General features: G+C 42.8%; 1 protein-coding gene across 8 annotated transcripts in view; it reads left to right on the top strand.

Annotated features, from left to right (window-relative positions):
- astn1 (astrotactin 1) overlaps positions 1–25,899 on the top strand; it is a 494,478-nt gene that overhangs the window by 263,719 nt on the left and 204,860 nt on the right. For all 8 annotated transcript variants that reach the window (XM_024806023.2, XM_024806024.2, XM_024806026.2 and 5 more), the window contains one exon: positions 12,713–12,840. In XM_024806023.2, the coding sequence (XP_024661791.1) occupies positions 12,713–12,840 (128 nt within the window). The remainder of the gene's footprint in view (positions 1–12,712; positions 12,841–25,899) is intronic.

Below are 25,899 nucleotides of genomic sequence, written 5' to 3' on the forward strand. Positions count from 1 at the left end.
ACCACCCCCACCCCAACCAAAGGGTTTTAAGTAATATCTAACCGGATTATCAATGTAGTAGTTTGCATCTACTTTACACATATGGAGACATAATATGACAACGAGATTTTTGCAAAGGACGCTAGGACGATAGCGGTAAGTCGTCTGGGTCTCTACTCCACTGGCGTATTTCATACGCGTCCACATTTGCGATGCACTCTATTTTTTGCACTTTATTTTCGCTTCGCCTCCGGACGCAATCAGTCTCTATACCATCCGTTTTCTTTTGAGCTGCTTTCAAGCATGTTTCATGCAGTCGTACTTCCGACACAATGTGTTTGTTTTGATTCGTGGCCCAGGAAAATGGCGCCGCGCTCCCACAATACCTCAACTCCAAAGCCCTATATTCCACGTTGACCTGGGTTGCCAGTACAAATATGACTTCATTATTATCTGCAATTCTTATGTTCTTCTGTACTGAAAATCCAAAACTCGAGAAGCAACAAACAATATAAGAAAAAGGGAAATTTAATTCCACCTTCGTTCACACAGATAATAATCATTGTGCCCAAAGCATTTTTAAGAAACTACGCCGCTGATGTTGGCATTAGTGCTGTGGCTCAACCTTTCAGCTTTTCTGGGAGTAGAATATGGTTCAGGTCACAAAAAGGGAAGCTGTTCATACATAATCTGGAGGCAAATGTGTCTCTACTGCTAGGAAGAAAAGATCAAATCCGTATCTGTAAAGGTTATTTCATGGTGGAGTAAGGATTTTGTTTGAGTTTTTATGCCATTTCCCTTTCTGAAAAAGTAAATGACAAAACAGGATGTTTCTCCTGGCTGCGTATTATTTAACACAAATAAAATGCATTGCCTCTTTTGTGAGACCTAATGTATATATCCAACAGTACAGGTGAAAAGCAACGCACTGTCCCTCTCATAATCTCTACAGAGATCAGAATGATTAGTGGAGTGCTTTGAGGGTGGTTAATTATCACTCGCTGCATGTGGCAATCATTTCCACTAAACTCAGGAAGCCGGAAGGTCAGCAAAGTCATCTGCGGCCCACGAATTTAATTTGGGCCATGCATGGATTCTGCTGCCCGGAGGCCAGTCACCCACTTAGGGATCGACCGCTAGAGTCGTAGAGAGGAAGGGACGCGTGAGCCAGGTTAATAGTTAATATCATCAAGAATCTAAATCTCAAAAGCTCTGATCTCATTTGAAAGCGCTTGTGCTTCCTGTTCAGATGAGGTGGTGGAAGAGGAAGGAAAGACTCTGTAGGGAGGCATGGTTAATGCAAGGCCTAATTATTGGAGATAGCACCAAATGGATTGAAACTGACCAGGAGTCAGTGTGCTGAAATTGAATCTAAGGAACAAATTGGCTTGAAAGTAAAATGAATCAAAGTTGCAGGAAGAAAGCGTTGCATCCACAGATGTGTGTCGGGAGTTGTTCCAAAACCAATAACATGAACATAAGTGTAACAGTGAATGTTGGCCTTTGGAAATGCATGCGTAGCTTGCAATGGTATCTGTCACCAAGGAAACTGAATGTCAAATTTAATGATACATAGCAAGAATTACTAGCTGGCGGTCAACTTTCAAATGAGCGCAAAAAGAGCTTCCTGTAATTAACATTGCAAAGCTGTACTTTATGTAGCACCTTAGAACCTCCGATATATTTTAGTGACAGAAAATCTTGGATCTTATCAAATTCTGTGCAAATTATACACCGCAGGTCTACTTAAGGCAAATATCAGCCAATGACATGGTCACGGTGCTAATCCTGTCAGCTAATAACAGGAAACTGAGGTTACAGTTTGCAAGTGTTCACTAAAATGTAGTCAACATTATGTCCATTTTGCTGAACAGTTAAATGTACAAATGATAAACCATGACAAATGCACATACTGAGAATTGGGACATTTTAAGCTGAATGTTTAAATACTTCCGATTTTGTGAAAGTGAAACAACAAATATGAATGAATGAATAAGAATAAAAGTGTACCCAGGAAATTCTGCCTTATGTAAACCATAGGATGCCATGAGCTTCAGCTTTCAGCTGGAACTCATCACGGACACTTACAGACAGTGTTTTTCTTCTACTTCTTCCTTTTTCAATCACAGATACACAGACAGAACATTACCAGGCAACATTCCTAATGGACTTCATGGTAATTAACTAGAGCTCATATAGTCTGAAACCAGCCATATTTGTCATTTTAATCGATGAAAGTCAGCTCAGGCTAAAAATAAAAGGCCTGCTAGCCTTACCTGAATGTTTGGTACATTACTCTCTACTTAATACACAGTTTAATAAGAGATTTGCTGACACTGATGCACATCTAGTTATTTATTTATTTTGAAGGGAACAGATTTCAAGCCTAATACTGGGATGTAGAATCCAGCATTTTACAGAGTGTGACCAGAGCGATGGATGAAAAAAATCTGAATGTGTAATCTGTCATTTGTGAGAGCCATGAAATAAATTGCAAGGTTACTCCAAGGAGGAACAGCAGGGGAGGTAGGGTGCCATCTTCCTTTTAAACACAGGCCAGTACAGTGGATTTATTTGCTCTAATGTCATTCTCCTCTGAAGCCACAAACAGTGGATTTTAGCTGACTCCCACACCCTCCACTCATTGTAGAGAGTGACACAAAGAGCCAAGTAGTGTGCACCTCTCTGACACGACCCAAACGACCTGCAGTCAAAGACACCCTTCAAACTGCAGAACATTCAATTACAGTATTTCTAACAGACACTCGAGGCTGCAAAAGTGCAAAGATGCAACGACCAGCCTTCGGAAGCCATTGACTTATTCATCAGCATCTACAACATGCAAGCGAAACAGCAGCGCGGCCCATGAGTTCACATATTCCCTCACATATTTGCCCTTGAGTAAACACGAGCACGCGAGGCAGAGGCAAGGGGAGGGAAAATGAGAACCTCTGTGTGATGTTCACTGGCACTTCTTCAAAAGGCCCTTACCCCACGGCTCAGGAGTGGCACAAAGCATCTGTCTCCCTCATTCAGTCGAAAGAAGAAGTCAAAATTTAATATTCTTTAACCACCGGTGTGGCTTTATACGTCTGTTTGTTTTTTCCTCGCTCCAAATATATGCTACCATTTTTACCTGCCTGAATTCTTTTTCGCTGTTAACAATACACTTCTTTGCTTTTTCTTTTTTTTTTGCCCACTTTTCCACTTTCATGCACTGAAAGTAAAAAGAAAAAACGGTAAGCATCCGTCCAAGTCAACATTTTGGCTGCTGTTGGAGGAGAAATGCGAGTGCTGGGGAGAGAAACGGAGCTGCTCTGTGGCCCCGTCAAGGATAGAGAAAAAGTGGGGGAGATAAAAGGGAAGCAGCAATAACAGTGAGCAGGTGGCCAGCAGCACAACACACACATAACACTAACTGGTACACAAACCTGGGTGTTCAGGTATGCACATACTGTAAATGCACACACGCAGCGCTTGTTTGATTCCCTCTGCCCAGCGTGGTCCATCTTTCAAGCTCACCAGCCCTGAAATGCTTCTCATGTTTTTTTGGAAAGGGGAAAATACACCCTTCCCCTCGTTGCACAAAAAGCTCCGCATTATCATTTCAAATACACAAGTTTTTTTTAATTTGATTTCCTAGTGGGAGAGATCCAGTCATGGCATCGTCATTGGCAGCAGGGCCGGTGGGGCACGCGGTGATTCTGGTTACAGAGTGAGACGCGCGTCTGTGTGAAGGAGATCCTATCACGGTGACATCTCGGGGGTGCGATATGATCTGGGTTCAAATTACAGAGCTCAGTGACAGAGTCTCTATCTTCCCGTCTCTGCGGGAGCCAGTGGACTCCAGTAATGAGATGTTAAAAAGCTAACCTCCTCTCATTACTCCTAACAGTGTCCTCCCTCTCCTCTCTCTCAACTCCTCTCTCTATTGCTTTCTCGCACGACGAGCTCAGAACAGGTTTTAATGAATATTTTAGTGGCCTTTGTTCTCATTCTGCTGCCTGCTTGGGATCAATGATTAAGACCACACTCCCACCTGACAGCCCATCACTCTCTCACCCCACTATTTTGTGTCAGAATCTTTTTTTTTTTCTCTCAAACTCCCTCTCTTATTTTTTTGGGCTCATTTGTGCCTGCTGTACCACACCCTCGACATGACGCCCTCAAGAGGAATACATTCATTGACTCAGTTAATTAAAATATGAAATATGCTCGCTGCAGACTAATGGAGACAGTGGGTTGGGAATGGGTTGCTAGTGGCCCTGATTGTCTCTTATTGAAAGCCACGAGTTTATTGAGTCACATAGTCAGGGGGGATCGTTGCGAGGAAAACAGAAAAGAAAGTGAAAGAACTGTTGTCGTAAATCAAAAGTGTCCTGGTGTTTTGTCTCATTTCACATTTTAATAATTCATCAAACAGGTGGCTGCTTCACCACAGCTCCTGCTAAAGAAGAAGAAAAAAAAGTCTTTAGTAAGTTTTGGCAGTTTTGCAAGAGTTCATTGAACTTCAAGAGAGAAAATGAATAATGACATGCTTACAGTGCCAGATGGCTGCTAAATGTTACATGCCATCCTCTAACAAAATTACAGTGAAAATTGTCAAACACAAATGCAGCGATAGCAACCACATAACCCACTTCACGTGTATCTATGGGAGAGAAAAATCTAATCACGGTCGTCAGCAAAACAACTGAGATTCAGTCATTACGTTCCCAATTTGTGTGTTTTGTTAAACTGACAGCTGAAATCACGCGTAATTACTTTCAGCAGAAAATGACAGGCTTTTGACTCGGTGTCAGTAAAATCACAGCCTTGGTTGCTATAGTTTTGTAGAAACTACAAATATAGCAATGCATAACGAGCTGTGTTTTAGTTTTTAGTACATGCTGATGATCCTCATCATATATTGATAAGCATCCACATCTTTATTTTGTCTTTTTCCATCACTCACCAGGTGTTACAACATGAATTCCTCCCAAAAGGTTGACACAAAGTGCATTGGGAACATTGGACATGCCAACAATCCCTCAGTGTTCGCCCCACTTACCAGATTGGTTTCTCAGTCACTGCTTTCACTTCCACACAGTGTACCTTTTAGGTGCTCCCTGCTACGCTTATATTTCCTAAAATTTGCATTCCATCTTCTTGAACTCTTCCAGTTGTCATGCTCATCGTATCTGAACCCTTCATCTTCTAAATTTGGAGTAAAAAGGAGTCACAGTGGCACGTTCCAAATGGTGCAGGAATGCCGGCAGTGGTAGGGAGTAGGGAGGCACTGTACCCAAGCAGAGTAGTTTGAAGGGGGATGTCTTTAATTGTCAGAGTCATTTAACTTTTAGATTGCATGGTTGGATGTAGGACTTACAAGTTAAACATATTTACTGGACTAATGGATTGAAAGGGCAATTCGTAGTTTTTTCCTTCTTTTTTACTTGAAAAAATAAGATATAGTGGAGTAAACAGAAAGCATGACCTCATTATACATTTAAAGCAACGCTATTTCTAGGTACATTTGTCCACAGTAGTCAAGTACTTTTTGCAGAGCCGTTGCTCTAAGTGTCCAGGAGATCATAATTCTTTTGTGAAAATCTCCATATTGCTGACATCAATGAATGATGAGTGTTATGCGATGGGTTTCAGAGCTAGACTTTCTAGTTGCTGAATGTAGCTCTTTAAGATTTCAGGCTTTGCTTCTACAAGCGCTGAATAAAGCATATAACCTGTAGTAAAGTAAAACTCTCCTGTACATATTTTATTTGTCTGAAAGGTTTCTTTAAAATGCCAGTACCAGTAAGTACAGACTGTGCTTGTCTGAGTCAGGTCCCCAGTTGAGGGCTCTGACTCAGGCAGGGTTAAAGATCTAAACATCGGATGTTCCTAAAACGTTTGCATTGTACTGGATATATAATAAAGAAATTTGTTTCACTCCTGATTATTGTTTCTTATTCTACTGTTTCAAAGGTTCCACTTGCATCTAGTTTAGTGGTGCACCAGCAGCCGACTTAATACTGTTGCACCCCCAGCCAAACAATGACCGCTGTAATAAAATGCTTCATGGATGCTGGTGTTCGGCATGGCCGCACAGCTACCACTGTTTCCGCTAAAACCGGTGGCTTCTGTTATTCTCACGCTGTGGCTTTCCTGAAGGCAGCAGTTTGTGATCTGTAAATATTTGTGCTTTTTTCCCCTCGACAACTAAGGCCCAGATCTCCGCATGCATCAAAGGGTACATTATGCAGAGTTTATATTAATGGGAGAACTGTCACCAGTATGAACCATGAGGACCTTTCATGTTTTGTTTTTAATGGCTGCTGGTATGAATCTTTTAAAGGCGCGAGGCTATTACACCCTTCTTTTTAATATATCTACACTTGATGTAAAAGGGGGCTGCAACTGAGAAGAGCATCCATTTAGTGTAAGTGAGATGCTCTCTATCTTATTTGCTTAATTTAATATTTCGTGTCAGATATGGTTACTAGCAGGAAATATTTGGAGTATACAGGAAGTGGTAATTTGAAATTTGAGAGCAAGATAAACAGCAGCAAATGAGCCTCTCATCCGAAGATATCTGCACTCTGACAGTAAATGCTTTGCTTCTCACGTAACTTTTTTCCTTCGCAAACCAACCATGTTAGTCAGGATGTCTGTGCTGTTAAGTAAGAGAGTGTTTCCATTTATCATCACCTGCAGTGTTTAAAATCTCCCTGACCATACGCTTCCTTTAAACAAACCTTTAACTCTAAGCTGAAAACATCATCATAAACATTATTTTTTTACTTATTCATTCGCATTTAACCCTTATTATTTATCCAAGGTAATAAAACCCTTTAGATGAAGTCTTTAGATTAAAAAACCTCTCATTTTCAAGAATGTCCTGGCCAAGACAGACAGGAATACAGTAGTTGAGTAGACTAGTATCACAGAAGCAAATACACACATTAAAAAGCACAAAAGAATTAATCCAAAAATAAATCAAAATTATTCATTTTAATGCCGCTCTAAGTCATTGTCTTGGGCACAAACACAGGGGGCGGGTACTAATATTCAGCCTGAAGTAACTGCCTCCGGGTTACCTGAAATCTCCTTAAAGAGGAGATCATAATGAATTTAAGTCTGTGTTGACTCCAAGAGGAGACAGTTACAAATCTGAACGCTCATTTTTTCCAAATTCACAATAAACTTTCAGGACCGACAGAAGGAATGAGTTTTGGGACCAGTAACAATAACTTTCCACACTTAATGAATGTGAGTAAGTAAGATAGGAGCAATGCAAAATCAGCCTAAAACCCCCCAATGTGCACTGGGTGAGTCTATGAAATGACAAATGCGTACAACATAGAGTGGTGGGGAAGAGCTTTAAGGTTTCTAGTAAAACCTCTGTGCTACGTGATAAAAAGTATCCAGTAACCACTGTGAAAACAGTTGCATATAAATAGGAACACCATAATCCAGCACTGACATGAAAGTGAAAGCAACTCTTTCTTCCCTCTCTGTTTGAAAGTTGAAACCAAATCGATTTGACTTTTTTCACCACTTGCTGAATGCATGCTATAAAAGAGAGCGAGTCATCAATTATAATTCCTAAGCACTTACACCGATCAGGCATAACATCATGACCACTGACAGGTGAAGTGAATAACACTGATTATCTCTTCATCTGTTAGTGGGTGGGATTTATTAGGGAGCATTTGTCCTCAGAGTTTATGCGTTAGAAGCAGGAAAAATGGGCAAGCGTAAGAATATGAGCGAGTTTGATAAGTGCCAAAGCGTGATGAATAGGTGACTTGGTCAGAGTGTCTCCAAGTGGAAAGCTGGTTCTAATTAAAATGTGTCAGAATACAAAGAGCATCACAGCTTGCTGCACATGGGGCTGCATAGCCACAGATCAGTCAGGATGCCCATGCTGGAGAAGGTGGCCTGCTCTGATGAATAACGTTTTGTTTTACATTATAGGAATGGCTGGGTGTGTGTCTGTCACTTACCTGGGGAACCAGGATACACTACGGGAAAAGGCAGCCGACACAGGCAGTGTGATGCTTTGTGCAGTGTTTTACTAGGAAACTTTGGGTCCTGCACGTACCACCTACCTAAGCATTGCTGACGGTGTGCACTTTTCATGTTAGTATTAACTCTGGTGCCTGTGGCCCATTTCAGCAGGATAATGCACCTGCCATAAAGCAAAAATGGTTCAGGAATGATTTGAGGAGCACAATAGCGAGTTTGAGGTTTGACTTGGCCTCCATATTCCCCAGATCTCAATCCAATCGAGCATCTGTGGAATGTGCTGGAAAAGCAAGTCCGATGCATGGAGCCCACAGCCTGCAACTTACAAGACTTGATCTTGGTGCAGATACCACAGCACACCTTCAGTGGAGTCCATGCCTTGATGGGACAGGACTGTTTCGACATCAAAAGGGGGACCAACACAATATTAGGCAGGTGGTAATAATATTAAGCCTACGTGGCATATAATAGGAAAGTAAGACCCCTGGACATGAAAGTTGTAGCGGTTGTTTCACAAAATGAAGCTTTTGTCAGAAACATTCACGTTCTCTGCAATATTGGTTGCACAGATAATAACTGGCAGGGAGGCAGTGGCATTAGTTGCATGGTTCATGCTCTGTTTGTTTCTTTGTGTTTGTGTTTTTGTTTTTTTAACTTCCATTTGCTGATGGGTTTAAGCTCTGATAACTACTTGGTTAAGCTTAAAAACTTTGTTAGGTTTAGTCAAAGCACTCAGTTAAATAAAAGATTGTGATTTGGGGGAGAACAAAGAAACAAACATGCAAAAACACTTTTAAACCAGGCAGTTTCATAAATGACACGGTTGGAATGACAGACTTGGTCCTTCTATATAACATAACCCGATTTGTCACTCACAGCTACTAAAGGACATCTTGTGCCGAGGTGTGACACTGCCAGCTCTGACAAAATGACATTACTTGATGCCCTGGGAATGTGAAAGGGCTGACACACAGACTGTACCTGTGCGACTGAAGGTGCGATAACTGACACATTAGGTTTTACATCTACAGTGGTTTAGACAGTCTGAACACAAGCTGAATTATAGTGTCATTTAAACTTGCGCTAATTGGTATTTTATAAGTAGTACCTGTAGTAATTTAAACGACTTAACTTTACACCGATTACTATCGTCTGGCTCATAGTGTTAGTTTTATGTCTGACGCTTGGCTGTTTTGGTTCAGTGTCAGCTCTCTCATTAAACTTGTTTACCGTGGCAACAGGCAGCCTTTTCCAGCAACAAGCTCTGGTAAACCCAGTGTGCACTACCTGCGCAGCACCAAACAGCAGTTTACCACCAGCTGACGAACTCAGTGGCACATTTAGCTGCTAATGAGTCCGTGCTTGCTGGATTAATAAAAGGTCTTTGTTTGATGGCAAGTTTCTCCAATCATAATACAGACACTGTCTGATTTCTTGCCCAAGTCAGCCTGGCTGCGGATTCCTGCAGGAGTAAAAACAAAGATGTTTTTAGTTTATTTTTTTCAGCATCCAACCTGAGATGCCTAATTGACCCGGGTCACTGATTTATTGAAGTCATTCTGCTGCAAAACCTTGTTGTGAACCTAACTGGCACTGAGACAAGGAATAATGGAGTAGACAAAATGAGTGAGTTCAACCAAGAGTCACTCGCGGCATCAGACAAATGAGGACATCAATTCTCAGACTGAATATGAGTCACTCCGCAGCAGAACAATAAACATAATGAAAAATGACATGCTTAATGTGACTCTGTCTCTTCAATACACACCCATACTCTACCATAATTATTAGTATTTATTGATTTGTCTCTAACGAGCTGCCAGAAAGTATTGCCTTACAATCTGCCAGTTATGAAAAACACTTGTCTATCTTTGAGTTGTCCTTCTAGTCGCCATCCTTGTGTGCTTCATCTTTTTCTGCATGAGGATTCATCCTACTGCAATTTCCAGTACAGTACCTTGGGATCTCTTTGGGTATCTGCTGATACAGAGTACCGATCTGATACTAGAGTTAAATGAATAATTAATAAGCTATATTCCTCCTTTATTTGCATCATTCACATTTCAGCTCAAAATAAGTTGGACTGCTGTTTCATGAATGAGTTTAATACTTTTTCACAGTTGTGTAGAATCGTGAAGCCCAGTTTATATTGTCTGGTGTTGAGCCTCTGCAACAGAAATGATCATTTTGAACTGTGAAGTTCACAGGTCCTTCTTTAAAGGCTGTCTCTTGACTTGTAGTCAGAGAGAGCCTGCAACAAAATTCTCAAAATGTGACATCTGCTATGACCCATGTTCACTAATGAACCAATGACAACGCAGCATGAACTGACAAATCCATCACCTCGACAGCGGCACTTGTGAAAAATCTAAACAAATCATAACAGATCTCCATCTACCAATTTAGGATTATTGGGGTTGCCGGAGCATATCCTGGCTGATACAGATCAAGAATAGATGGAAGTTGCAATACAAAGGCTGGGATTCAAACAACAAAGAAAATGTATGATTGTGGCAGCAGAAGCCTGGTTTGTATCAGGTCCCTCTGAAGTTATTACAACTGAGCTAAGTGTGACGTGTAATGAAAATAAATGACAAAGGAATAAAACCTTCAGTCTACATCAAAGGTGTCACGGTCCTGGGTCGGTGACCAAGGGTTTTGATTTTTGTATTATTATTAAGCTTTGATTACGTCACGATTTATCGTTACCAGTCTTTTGGTTCATGGTTCTGTGATTTCTAGTTCTTAAATTTAGTCTCTCGGTTCCTTCTGGTTCCAAGTCAGTCGTGTTGCTGTGTGAAACCATGTTTGAGTCTGTGTCTGTAAGTTTAGTCGGTGTGTTTCCTGTTTTACTTTGAAAGTCCGTGTCTTTGTCTGTGTATTTAGTTTTGCTTTCCTTGTCTCGTCCTGCCTAATTAAACCCAGCTGTGTCGCCCTTCTGTCTCCTGTTTCCTTATTATTCCTCCGTGTGTTTCCGTCCTCTGTCATCCCCTCCTTGTTATTGCATCGTACTCTCTTGTTGTGTCCCGGTTGGTTTTTCCTAGTATGAGTTTTCTTAGTTTCTAGGTTCCTGTTCCCAGTCTAGTTCTAGTTCTGCATTTGAGATTTTGGTTTGTTTTTATAACGGCTATTCGTTTAAGATTTTCCATCAATAAAGCTGCACCTAAGTTACTTCCTGTTTCTGATTCCTGCATTTTGGGTCCTTCATCTTGCCTGCCACAGCACTAGCCAGGACAAAGGCAGTCAAACATAAGTCCCGGGGGTCAGAATGGACCTGACAAAGATTCCAGTCTTTCCAAAGCCCACTGGAGGGTTTTGGGAAATGGGAAAGAGGGAATACATTTTTTAAATGTGTTAATATGTTTTGCAGCTTTTCCTGCTGATAAAGAGCTCCTCCTTGGCCATTCATATTACACCAAAGTAATGTCCTGTGTTTTCACTATGCAAATTTCTGTTGTTTACAATCCACATAACAAAGGGCACTTTCTGTTTTATAATTACAAGAAAGAAACACTGTCCACCCCACTTAAGATCAATGTGACCTGTGTGTGGCGCATGATGTACAATGAGTCTGCCATCCCTGGTCTGCATGCATCAAACTTTACACAGTGTGGATTTATTGAACCTTTGCTACTATCGCACAATGTGCGTGCACTCTAAGTTGTATAAATCTCAAATTGCAGTGGAACTGCGTGAGCATACACACATCTATCTCCACATTTACAGATGGATGTACTGACACCCTCCATCGACTATTTCCTACTAACAGACCAGCCTTCTTTGCTATCGTTGTAAACCTGTCGATAAAAAGTGCACCAAATAACATCACAAGTCATCACAATGGCTCCACATCAAACTCACAGAAGTCTTAAACAAAACCGCTAAGCACTTCTATGGCTATTTATAGCTTATATAATGTTAATTATTCATCACATGCAACTGCAAACCCTCTGGCAATAGTAGTTTAATCATCATCATCAAACTTCAGAAGGGTAATTAGTGACTTAGTGTTCACAGCACCCGATTAACACAGAGTAAAGAAAATATTTCACGAGGATAAAAGTATTACTGCAGTGAAAAACGATTACTGCCCCAATTTGATATAATATTAATAGCGAGAACACAAAAACTCTTAATTGTGTTATTGAGTAACAGCAGCAGTTCTAGATTACCGGTCTGACTTCATATGGCATTCATACACAGTCACCATAATCTGTCAGTTAGCAACTTTCACTAAGAGTTTAGGACTGAGATTGTACCTGCCTGGTTTGAGGTGTGCTTCAGGTGAACACGCTCTCACTAACACACATTAATTCAAGTGATAAATGCAAATGTTTGGTCCATCATGGCCCGAGGTTGGAAAATACTGAAAGGATGAAGTTTGCCTTGAATGATTATGGAGCTGCACATTTTAAAATTAGAGCTACGATGCATGTCCCAATACTTTGTTCAGTCCATGTGTTAAAATGTTGGTAGAGCAGAACATTTGGAACAAAACACCTGTGATAACATGACTTTTCCCAACTGATTCACTCGCTGCCTTTTTTATACATTAAATACTACAAACTGTGACAATGACAGCTGCCGTTACCTCCTTCACATCATTCTTTGTCCTTGTTTCCTGAATTTCTGCTTCTTCCCTTTCTTCCCTTTTCATCCCGTGCTGGGCAACTGAGCACTGATGTCTCTTAATTGGAGCTCTCTGTATTGTCTCTCTTTACACCAGGCAGAAGAACTTTGCCCGAGGCATCGAACAGCAGCTCCCAGATGGCATGGTGGTGGCATCGGTGCCAACAGAGGCTCAATGCCACGAGGAGCTGTCAGACCCTGTGCCCGACCCAGAATACCTCACAGGTATGAAACCATATTTCATACTTTAGCACACAGCTGTGAGAAAGCATTGTTATCACCGGTCTGTTGAAAATCTTCCTCAATCAAACAAAGAAGCAAAATAACAAATAAAACCTCACATAGAAATTAAGGAAACAATGGTTTATGTTCAGCCAGTAGCTTTTTTTCCTCATTACACTGAATCCCTGCTGTAAAACTGTCTGCAATGTCTACAGTTTTGGCAAGAAAACTACAGTTAGGATGCATTAGGCATAAATAATGTCCTCCAGAACTTTCCATAATTCCTCTGATATCCTGGGCTCAGCTTTTCTGCGTATGTTTGCAATAATTTTTTACTTTAACTGGGGTTACTTTGATGCTTTGTCTCACTCTCATTACTTTTTGTTTTAACAGTTTTTAGAAAGCTGTAAGGAAAAGGAAATAGAGCTTATTAATTTACCTCTGTATTCGATAAATACTTACCAAAGGATCAGCATTAGATCTTAGAATGGATTGGTGGATCTCCAGTTCGAGATCTGAAGCCTTGCTTGTTGTGCTATTTTGAATTGCAGTGCAGAGGTATTGCATTAAGTGTTTAGAAATTACAGCTGGTTTGTACATATTGCTGCATTTTCTAAGACTCAAAATGTGTTGGAGAAGTAACAATTTTAAATAAAAAGATTCTTTTTAATACTTGGGTGGAAATACTCTGCAGTCATGCCTGAAGTCTAGAACCAATGGTATCACAAAACACTGTATTTCTTCAAAAGTTGATTCTGTTCATCCGGGCGTAAACGTTTCGTCACTCATCCAAGTGACTTCTTCAGTCTCAGCTGACTGCAGTTTTCCCCAATCTTATAAACTGTGATTGCAGCCTTTCCTCAACTCTCTGTGAATGGTACTCATGGCCATTGATGAGTGGTTGTTGATCAATGGTCATGAGAATTTGCATAATTAAGATTAAGGAACTGACCTCCCGCCCATTGTTCCTTCAGTGGGCTGGTTTCAGTCATTATGCAAATGTACTCTTTATAAGATTTGGGGAAACCTGCAGTCAGCTGAGACTGAAGAAGTCACTGGATGAGTGATGAAGCGTTTCTCCCACAAAACGCTGCGTCCAGATGAACAGAATCAACTTTTGGAGATTTATTTACCTGGATGATTGAGAATGCATCAAGACACTGTATTTCTTCTTTAGAAGCTCTGCCAGGTCTTTACTACAGTCGCTTCAGTGGTGGTGTACAGAGACATTGTGCACATACTTAACAGACCAACTGTGTTTACTCTTTGAAGTATTGCTTGCTTTACATTCCTGTATATATCTGAACTCATGAATAATATAAGAGAGGAGAGTGGTTTAAGTTTTTCTTTCTGTGGACTAAACTGAGATATTTACCATGTTGCATTTTTGTCGATGTAAAACATAGCTTGTGCTTTATTATCCCTCATCAGCATTTTATTTAGTTATCAGGAAACACACTGCCAGCAAAAGCCAGCTCGTTATATTTTAAATGCACGAACACAATCCTTAAATAATTATTACATATTTATCATTTGTATTTTTTTTAAACTGACGGCTGTCAGCTGCAGTATGGGCCTGCAAAATTCACACAAAGAAAATATAGTATGAGTGGAAAAGCTTGTACAAAACTCCCAAAAAGTTTTCTGGCTACTTCTCAGGGAAAACTCTGAATCTGTGCTTCATGATTCAAGTCAGTAATGAATGTGAAGGAAAAATAGGTAGAACATTAGCAAAATAATTTTTCATTTGACAACTGTGAGGAGGAGGCGGGAGGCTGGTGGGTTGTGCCACCACTGCCGTGATTCATTAGTGAGCGGTACCAGAAGCCATCGTGCTCTATTCTCTTCATTACCAGTGCAGCACATGGCTCCATGTTTGAACAGCGCGCAGCCGTCCAGTGTGAAACAGCTGCCGTGAACACAGAAAACATGAAGAAAAAACCCCTTGGCTTGCTGTATATCAAGCAATTCCAGAAGGCCAAAAATTTGTATCATCCATCTGGACGCCTCATTAGCTACAGAGTTTGACCTCACTGCTTTTTCTTTTCTCTCGCCCAGCTTAGTTTTACAGCTTTAAATCTTTGAAATCGTGCTGAGCAATCATGACTTCTTTATTGACTAATTTAAAAGGAAAACAGCAGTTTGACAGAAAAGTTAGCTCGAAAGCGCCACTCTGTTTTGGAAAAACATTTTTTCCTTTCTTTTTTTTTTCCTCTGAGCTAGCATTTAAGTTGTAGAACTTGCAGATATTTTGTAAAGAGTAGGCAGATGCAGTGAAGGGGATATCCTCTATCTGCCTGTCTGTATAAGTAATAACTCTCTTCTTCATGTTTTACAACAATAGTCAGTGTGAAATTAATAATTATGTTTCAGCATATTTTCCCAGGAATGCTTCATCTGGGCAGCTTGCTGGCTAAGCTTATTCCAGGCACCTGGGTAACTGTCTCTAAATTGCCTCACAGTGTAGAAAGCAGCAGATTGCAGGATGGCTTTATCACTTGTTGTTGATATAACGGCAGTGATACAAGGCCAGTCAGGGCAGCAATTCAGAACTGCATCATCCGAGGTTATGTGCAAAGGTGATGGACAATCAAATGACAACAGTGTAGCACTGGTTCCAACTGGCATTTATTGGAAACTTCAGAGGATATTAAAACCGCCTAATCTAAATGGATCTCCTACTGTCAAGTCCCCAAGCCCTTCACTCTCCTCTTTGTGCCTTCCTTTCTGCCTGCACAGCTCAAACCTTTTTATCCCTATACTGCTCCTGGGTTTGCAGTGCACGTAGCCCAGAACACAGTCCGATGTAGCAGCACTTCTCCTCTCCACCTTTGTATTGGGCCTTGGCTGTGGGTTTTACTGAAGAGTAATATCATGAATTGAGATATCATTTCAAAGCATCCGGCATGGTGCTTTAGAAGCACACAGTGTACTCTAAGGCACAACCGTTTTCCCAGTTTTCTCCTCCAATGATAGAAGAACTGATGCTTGATGCTTAGGGGTATTTGGAAAGTACAATATGGTGGTCCACATATATAGATTTACTGTATAAAGAAGTCAAAATCTATCATGGAGAGAGCTGAACTCATCATGTGTGCTGGAAATCATATGGCAGCAGCTCAATGCATTTAGGCATGTAGACATTCTGCTGACACTCTGCTGAAGTTAAATCACCGTTCTTTTCCATTCTGATGCTCCATTTTAAGTGGCAACCTTCTCTAGGATTTACAGAGAAGGTTGCCCCCCCCCCGATGGTGCGTCTGGAAGAAGATAATCTCACCCTCATCACCAAAATCCGCCTGTACTGCACACTGGTATTGCTCATTCTTCTCTATGGATCCGAGACCTTGGTCATCCTCAAGCACAACCTCAACAAGCTCGAGGTCTTCCAAATAATAATAATAATAATGGATTGGATTTATGTAGCGCTTTTCAAGGCACCCAAAGTGCTTTACAATTCCATTATTCATTCACACACACATTCACACACTGGTGGCGGCAGCTACAGTTGTAGCCACAGCTGCCCTGGGGCAGACTGACAGAAGCGAGGCTGCCATATCGCGCCATCAGCCCCTCTGGCCATCACCAGTAGGCGGTAGGTGAAGTGTCTTGCCCAAGGACACAACGACCAGGACAGAGAGCCCGGGGATCGAACCGGCGACCTTCCAGTTACAGATACGCTTCCCAACCTCCTGCGCCACGGTCACCCCAAATGTGCCATGTGCATCAGATTCTCCGAGTGTCCCTCCCTTCCCATCTCAGCACGATATGTAGTCAATGTCACCAGCAACACTCGATGGAAGTGCTGATCCAGAAGCAATGACTGCAATGGTTTGGCCACATCTGTGGCATGAGCAACCATCGCCTGACATATTGCCTTCTGCTGCAGCAGCGCCCCGCCCATTGGAGATTCAAGCATGACGCACCCAAGAAGACTTGGATCAAGCAAATTGAAGATGATCTTAAACAACAACGTCTAACCCTCAAGGCCAGAGATCACAAGGCCTAGAAGTGCATCGTTGCCCTAAGGCACTGTAACGTCGGGTTGCGTTTAGTGGTTGAGAGGAGGCGGCAAAACACTTAGCAGGGTAGCCAAAAGAATACACACTCACGCTGGCGTTGGGAATTCCACAGTGTGTTCTTTAATATACCTTCTCTTCATCAACCATATAAGCCCAGTTGAACGGCTGCAGCTTAACAAACATAGCGCACAGTGTTCGTACAACCCATAATGTTGCAAACAAAGGTGTCTGGAGAGGTAAAACATAAAATCCGTCCCTCCTCATATACTAGCGTGCAAGCACATGTCCACACATGTATCACTGGACAATACACTACCAACATTCAAACAATATGTGGACTGTCCCACCAGGGGAGAGAAAACTTTAGACTTACTGTATGCTAACGTCAAGGATGCATACAGCTCCTCCTCCCTCCCCCCACTTGGTAGGTCAGATCATAACCTGATTCACCTCACCCCCCGCTATGTGCCAATTGTGAGGAGGGAACCTGTGACCACCAGGACTGTTAGGAGGTGGTCAGAGGAGGCAATAGCGGAACTACAGGGCTGTTTCGAGGTGACCGACTGGGAAACACTCTGTGAGCCTCACGCCGAGGACATCAATGGGCTTACTGAGTGTATCACAGACTACATAACTTTCTGCACCGACTCCATTGTTCCAGCTCAGACTGTTCATTGTTACCCAAATAACAAGCCGTGGGTGACTAAGGACATCAAAGCCCTCCTCAACAACAAGAAGAGGGCTTTCAGAGGGGGCAACAAAGAGGAGGTGAGGAAGGTCCAGGTGTTACTAAAGGACAAGATCAGAGAGGCTAAGGACAATTACAGGAGGAAGCTGGAGTGGAAACTCCAGCAGAACAGCATGAGAGAGGTGTGGAGGGGCATGAAGACCATCACTGGATTCAGGCCAACCAACAGCAGGGGAGCTGAGGGAGGTGAGAATAGAGCCGACGAGTTGAATCTGTTTTTCAATAGATTCGACACCACAGTGTCTGCTCCCACCCCCACAACCTCACCTGCAGTCAGCCTGGAATCCAGAGCCACACCACTGTGCCAGCCTCTCTCTTCACATGTTGCCTCCTGTGAGATTCCTGACACCCCTCCCCCACCCATCACCTTCACTCAATACCAGGTTGAGATGCAAATGAGGAGACTTCACTCAGGCAAGTCTGCTGGACCAGACGGAGTGAGTCCCCTTGTCCTCAAGGCCTGTGCCCCCCAGCTGTGTGGAGTCTTTCATAAACTGTTTATGCTGAGTCTGAGTCTGCAGAGGGTCCCGGTGATGTGGAAGACATCATGCCTCGTCCCTGTACCAAAGACGCCTCGTCCCAGTGGCCCCCAGGATTACAGGCCCGTGGCACTGACCTCCCACATCATAAAGACCCTGGAAAGGCTCATCCTGGACCAGCTGCGACCCATAGTAAGACCACATCTGGATCCCCTTCAGTTCGCTTATCAGCCTCGTCTCGGAACAGAGGACGCCATCATCTACCTGCTCAATCGTGTCTACACCCATCTGGACCAGCCGGCGAGCACTGTGAGGGTCATGTTTTTTGACTTTTCCAGTGCTTTCAACACCATCAGGCCGACCCTCCTGGGTGATAAGTTAGCAGCGATGCAGGTGGATGCTTCTCTGGTGTCCTGGATTGTTGATTACCTGACAGGAAGACCACAATATGTACGTCTCCCACAGTGTGTGTCTGACAAGGTGATTAGCAACACAGGGGCACCACAGGGGACTGTCCTCTCCCCCTTCCTCTTCACCCTCTACACCACAGACTTCAGCCACTGCACAGAGACCTGCCATCTTCAGAAGTTTTCTGATGACTCTGCGGTGGTTGGATGCATCAGCAGGGATGATGAGACAGAGTACCGGGCTGTGGTCGACTCCTTTGTCACGTGGTGTGAGCAGAATCATCTGCAGCTCAACGTGGCAAAGACCAAGGAACTGATCGTGGACTTCAGGAAGACCAGGAAACACTTGACCCCTGTTTCAATCCAGGGGGTCAGTGTGGACATTGTGGAGGACTATAAATACCTTGGAGTACACATTGACAATAAACTGGACTGGGCTAAAAACACCACAGCACTTTACAGGAAGGGCCAGAGTCGTCTCTATTTTTTGAGGCGACTGAGGTTCTTCAACATCTGCCAGAAAATGCTGAGGATTTTCTATGAGTCTGTGGTGGCCAGTGCGATCCTCTATGCTGTTGCATGCTGGGGGAGCAGGCTGAGGGTCGCAGATGCCAACAGACTTAATAAACTGATCCGTAAGGCCAGCAATGTTGTGGGGATGGAGCTGGACTCCCTCAAGGTGGTGTCGGAGAGGCGGATGCTGTCCAAGATAAAGACAATGTTGGATAACACCTCCCACCCACTCCATGACATGTTGGTCAGTCACAGGAGCTCGTTCAGTGAGAGACTGAGATTACCGAAAAGCACCACTGAACGACACAGGAAATCATTCCTGCCTGTGGCCATCTCCCTGTACAACGCATCCACTTAACACACTGTTTGCTGCTACAACTACACATGTTTCTTTTCCAAATATTTATTTATAAGTGACTTATGTATGTATGTATGTATGTATATATATGTATATATTGTACTATTCTTAGTTAGTGTATTGTCTGTCTTGTCTTAATGTTGGTTTAAAATGGAGCACTGTAACAAAAAATAATTTCCCCCAGGGATCAATAAAGTATTCTGATTCTGATTCTGATTCTGAAATAAATGTTAAAGAAAGAAAATAAACTTAGGATAGCCAGGACAATTACAGAATGAAATTCCCTTTTTCTTTCATTGTGTTTCTTCTTATTCCTCAAAAACAGCAACAGTAAGCATAATATGTGAAAACAGTACCAGAAAGTACTGTAGAAAACTTAAACAGCAGTCATGTCACAACAGTAACCAACACGAAATACATAAGAAAAAATACAAATTCAGGAACTATGGCAAAGCTGCATCGAACCCACGCCCAGGAAACGCAGGTCCACACACATCCAATGGAGCCACGACGAAGAGGCCAAATAGAGAACGGCACCACAGTCCACAAACAGCGCTGGAGCGGCTCCAGTCGTTGCCACGGAAATGCACCGCCGCGACCCTTCGATCCTCCCGACGTCCGCGTTCAGGCCAGCCTGGTCCGTTCCCGCGAAACACGGCAGACATCCACTTTGCCGCATCGTACCTTTTTATGGACCAATCATCAACTGCTCGAAGATACTGCATACCGAGGTCCAAGAGAAGATGTTCGGGCGCCATTTTGTAACGTCGGGTTGCGTTTAGTGGTTGAGAGGAGGCAGCAAAACACTTAGCAGGGTAGCCAAAAGAATACACACTCACGCTGGCGTTGGGAATTCCACAGTGTGTTCTTTAATATACCTTCTCTTCATCAACCATATAAGCCCGGTTGAACGGCTGCAGCTTAACAAACATAGCGCACAGTGTTCGTACAACCCATAACGTTGCAAACAAAGGTGTCTGGAGAGGTAAAACATAAAATCCGTCCCTCCTCATATACTAGCGTGCAAGCACATGTCCACACAATCACAGAGAGAGAGAGCAGAGCAGTGGCACAAACTGATGACACCATCAACCCTCGACTTGGGTGTCTTAAAGGGACACCACACCATTGTGACTGTTACAGCACCCACAGCGATGTATTGGCTTCGTGGCTGACCTCCCCAGCAGACCGCCAGCTAGGGACAAAAATAAGAAAAAGAAAGAGGGTTTACAGTAAATGGTCAGAGAAAAAAATACATATAAAATTATGTCCCGTGATGGCAGTTCTCTTGGTTCCAGAGGTCTGAGGAGAATGGCTAAACTGCTCAAAGCTGATAGGAAGCAAACAGTAACTCAGATAACTTTTTACAACCAAGGTATGTAGAAGAGCATCTGTGAATGCACAATGTACTGAACCTTGAAGCAGATGATAATAATAAATAGTATCCTGATTCTCAGCTGCCATTCATGTCAGCTAACAATTCACACAAGTCACCAAAATGGGATTAGAAATTTTGAAAAAATGTTGCCTGTTGATGGGCTCCGCCAGGGCTGCCCTTTGTCACCGGTTCTGTTCATAATTTTTATGGACAGGATTTCTAGGCGCAGCCAAGTGGCGGAGGGCTTTCACTTCGGTGGCCTCAGAATCTCATCTCTGCTTTTCGCGGATGATGTGGTTCTGTTGGCTTCATCGGGTGAGGGCCTCCAGCTCGCACTGGAACGGTTCGCAGCCGAGTGTGACGCTGCGGGAATGAGGATCAGCACCTCCAAATCTGAGGCCATGGTTCTCAGCCGGAAAAGGGTGGAGTGCCCACTCCGGGTCGGGCATGAGTTCCTGCCCCAAGTGGAGGAGTTCAAGTATCTCGGGGTCTTGTTCGCGAGTGATGGGAGAAGGGAGCCGGAGATCGACAGACGGATTGGGACTGCAGCTGCAGTAATGCAGACGCTGCACCGGTCTGTGGTGGTGAAGAGGGAGCTGAGTGTAAAAGCAAAGCTCTCAATTTACCGGTCGATCTACGTCCCTACCCTCACCTATGGCCACGAGCTGTGGGTGGTGACCGAAAGAACGAGATCGCGGATACAAGCGACGGAAATAAGCTTCCTCCGAAGGGTGGCTGGCCTCTCCCTTAGAGATAGGGTGAGAAGTTCGGCCATCAGGTAGGGGCTCCACATCGAAAGGAGCCAGTTGAGGTGGTTCGGGCATCTGACAAGGATGCCTCCTCGGCGTTTCCTGGGTGAGGTGTTCCGGGCATGTCCCACTGGGAGGAGGCCCCAGGGCAGACCCAGGACACGCTGGAGAGATATCTCTCCGCTGGACTGGGAACGCCTTGGTGTTCCCCCGGACAAGCTAGAGGAGGTGGCTGGGGAGAGGGAGGTCTGGGCTTCTCTGCTTAGGCTGCTGCCCCCGCGACTCTGACCCGGATAAAGCGGAAGAAGATGGATGGATGGATGGATGTTGCCTGGCCTGATAAATCCACCGTGAAATTCACAGAATAGGGTCAGAGTTTGGTCTAAGTCCCATGAAAGCATCGACCATCCTGCCTTGAATCAACAGTTCAGGCTGGTCCTTAGTACTAACCCATTTAAATGCCACAGAGTAATGTTGCAGACAATGTCCATCTCTGTCCCATGCCATGTCTAAAGCTCAAATGATCTCAAATTGATGTCTTGACCAGCCCCAATTTACAGTCAGCTGATCTCAATCCAACGGAGCACCTTTGGGTGGTAGAATGGGACATTTGTATCATGGATATGCAGGCAATTGTGTGATGCTGCAACTGTGTGATGCTGTCAAGTCAATATGAACCTAATTTTGTTCTGTTGTACCTTTTGAACTGACTTTATCCTTAGTTGCATAAATTACAGAAAGTTTAATTTCAGGTCACTTTCCATGACCAGTTGTTCGTTTTTGAAAACACTACCTCCATAATGAATGGACTCAATATCTCAGGCAAACTTATCAACGTGTCTTACAGCATCTTCAAAACACTGTTGTAGCTGCTGTGTTGAATGTCATAAGAAAAGAAGGCATAACCCTCAAGCTCTTTTATATTTAAGATGTTTCTAAATAAACCGGCATACTCTTCCATCGCCTTGTCACAAATGATGCAAGCATCACATAAATGCCTCATGAAAGCTGACAAGCAATCACTTGTGGTCCATAAATGCACTCTGTGGAGCTTCAGGCAGAACAAATGTGTTACGCAGAAGAGTACATATTTGCCTTATACTTCTTTTTGCCTGTACAGAAAACATTTTACAGTAGTGTGCAGTTCAGTGTAATAGTCAGTAGTCTTGCGATGCTCTACCTGTCATGTTAGTAAGTGTGTTTCATTCACTGTTGAGAGATCTCATAATCTCTGTGACCACAGACCTTTTTTCTTCTGGCTGACACATTGTCATTATTTTTTTAAACATTTCCCTTTGCCGTGTTACATAACTTTGTTTATGACTGATGTGCCAGTAAGTCAGGCAGCAAAAATCTGTCCTGGGTGTTCCTGAAACTTGCCTTATGCTGCCTTAAAACCTTGCTTATGAAATGCTTATTTTTGGATCTCTGCCATAGCTGACTTACTCTGATTAGTTGGATTCACTTTGCTAAGGCTCACATGTCTACTTGCCTAATATCAGCTAAAGATCCAGAGCACAAAAACACATTTATTTAACAATAATGATAATATTTGGTACTGTATTCATTTCTGTTAGACTCTTTTAATATGATTTACAGTTTTTTACAGACGCTAGGACACATTTCTCAATACTTAGGTCACGTTTGCAAAACTCCTCACACAGTGAGCACAACAGAAGTCTATGTGGGCTAAACTGAGGACCAGTTATCATTGTTTTGGCACAAAATGCATTCAATGACTACATCTCTCAAATTTCATGAATTATCTTCTCACTCAGACACAACAACTGCCAAAAATCTTTGTACGGACAGGACATTTTGCATGTGCTTACATACTGTTTTCAAAACTGTTAAACTTATGGCCAAAACAATAACACAATGCAAAACTGAATAAGACAGCAAAATTCAACAGCAATATTTTATTGAAACATATTCTAAATCTAAAAATGCAGTTTAACCAGCCACAGCTGATTCTCATTGTAGATGAACCTCTACACAGGTGTTACTCCTTCAATTCCATTACAAAAGGAGACAACTGCTGAATGGGTTTGTTTTGTGACGTAAACATGGACCCAGCCAGAAATGGAGAAGTGGCTGAAAGAGGAAGAAGAGTGGCTGGGAGGGGGCGAGGAATATGTATGCGTGGTGGAAGAAGAATAAGAGGAAGATCAAGAGCTGTAGTCTCAGATGAGATCAGAGCTACTGTAATTGATCATGTAGTAAATCATGGTCACTCAATGAGAGAGGCTGGTCAGAGAGTGCAGCCAAATCTGCAACGCTCTACAGTGGCATCTATTGTTAGAGTTTTCCGGCAAACCAACAGGTAACTTGAATTCTGCAGGGGCATTTGCACATTTCAGAAGTAAATAAGCTTTTGTGTAATTGTTGTTGCATTCCTGCTTAGGACTCAACGGTTACCTCACACAGGAGGGAGAGGACGGATGTTCACTGATGTGCAGGAAACTGCCATTGTTGATATGGTCATCAGAAACAATGGGATAAAACTCACTGAAATTAGACACAGAGTCTTGGCAGACAACGTTACCTTCGCAAATATTCACAGTGTAAGCGTAACAACAATTTCTAGAGTCCTGAAAAAACATCAGGTCAGGATGAAGCAGTTGTACACTGTGCCTTTTGAGAGGAACTCTGAACATGTCAAGCAACTCAGGAACCAGTATGTCCAGGTAAGATCAGAATAAAATACAGATCTGTTTTTGAACAAAACCAAACACACACAGACAACTTTTACAAATTTACTACTGTAACAGCTTATGAGCTTATGAGTCATGGAGATTGAAGGCAGGCAAACGCACCACATTTTCATCTTTGTGGATGAGGCAGGTTTCAACTTGGCCAAAGCACGTCAACGAGGGAGGAATGTGATTGGGAAGAGAGCCACAGTGAATGTCCCGGGCCAGAGGGGTGCCAACATCACAATGTGCGCAGCAATATCCACTGATGGACTGCTGTTACACAGACCACTGATTGGGCCATACAACACTGAACAGCTCCTTGCGTTCCTGCATGATCTCTATGGAAGGGTTGTGCTAGGTGAGGAAAGGGATGCGGAGAGAAGGAATCAGGCAACATTTATAACTGTATGGGACAATGTGGCATTTCATCACTCCCGTGCAGTCACCGAGTGGTTTGCAGCCCATCCCAGAATGGAGTCTCTTTTCCTCCCACCTTACTCTCCATTCCTCAACCTCATAGAGGAATTCTTTTCCTCATGGCGGTGGAAGGTTTACGACCATCATCCACATGATCAAATGTCCCTCCTGGATGCAATGAATGCTGGATGCCTGGAGATATCAGCAGAAGATTGCCAGGGATGGATCAGGCATGCCAGGAGATTCTTTCCTAGGTGTATTGGCCTAGATGACATTAGATGTGATGTGGATGAGAACCTGTGGCCAAATGGAGAAGACCGGGTTGATTAGCATTGCTATTGTATGTGCATCAGTGGATGGTGTGTATATAAATACTTGTATTTTGGGATTTCTTAGTGCAAAAAAATAAAAATACATAAACAAATATTAACGAATTCTGCATGATGTCTGATTCATTCCAGTAACATATATTGAAATTATAAACAGAGATGTGTCCTTGTTTTACACAGGAAAACGCTGTGTAATGCTACATGTTGTTAGTGTTTTTTAGGTCATTGTTTTGTGGGTGACAAAGTGTGTTTGTCGGCTGTCAACCTTTGCTAGTGTTCTGGAAGAATGAGTTTATTTGAGACCTGAATGAAGTGTTTTGGTAGTTGTAGTGCATTTTGAATGTGAAATGAACTGCTTTGCCAAGCTGAAGGTCAGTTAGGAGGATTGTGTGAAGAGTTTTGCAAAAGTGACCTAAGTATTGGGAAATGTGTCCTAGCGTCTGTAAAAAACTGTAAATGCTAAGCTTTGTTTTCATTTCAAAATTGAGAAAGAAATGTGGAAGAAGTTGCTGTAGCAGTCAGGGGTTTGATTCGGGTTGAGGTTGTTCTGTTGGGCGGTGGGTGATCTAATGGCTGTGTGTGTGTGCTAACTTAAATCCAGTTATTCCCACAGCTAGAGATGCTATTAGCAGTAGGCAGTATTTGATGAGCCATTTATTAGATTTTTGGGAAGGCAGTTGTATCATACTAAGGTCATGCAGAGCACCCACAAACTCTAAAAAAAAAAAAAAATAATGGCTATCATTGGTAGCAAAATAATAATCTGAAGGTAAGTAGAATTGTTAGAAGCAATCCCCAAACTTCCTAGAATTGGAAACTGCTCATAATTCTCTAATTTATGGACAATTTGACTTTTCTGATACTTCATACTGTATAACCACTTGACTCAGGCCTGTTATAAAACCAGTTTATATGACTATGAAAGTTCTGGCCAAATTTCCATTGGGATTTCAGCATTGTAATATT

This window comes from Maylandia zebra, linkage group LG18 (genome assembly GCF_041146795.1).
Source record: "Maylandia zebra isolate NMK-2024a linkage group LG18, Mzebra_GT3a, whole genome shotgun sequence".
Lineage (NCBI taxonomy): Eukaryota > Metazoa > Chordata > Actinopteri > Cichliformes > Cichlidae > Maylandia > Maylandia zebra.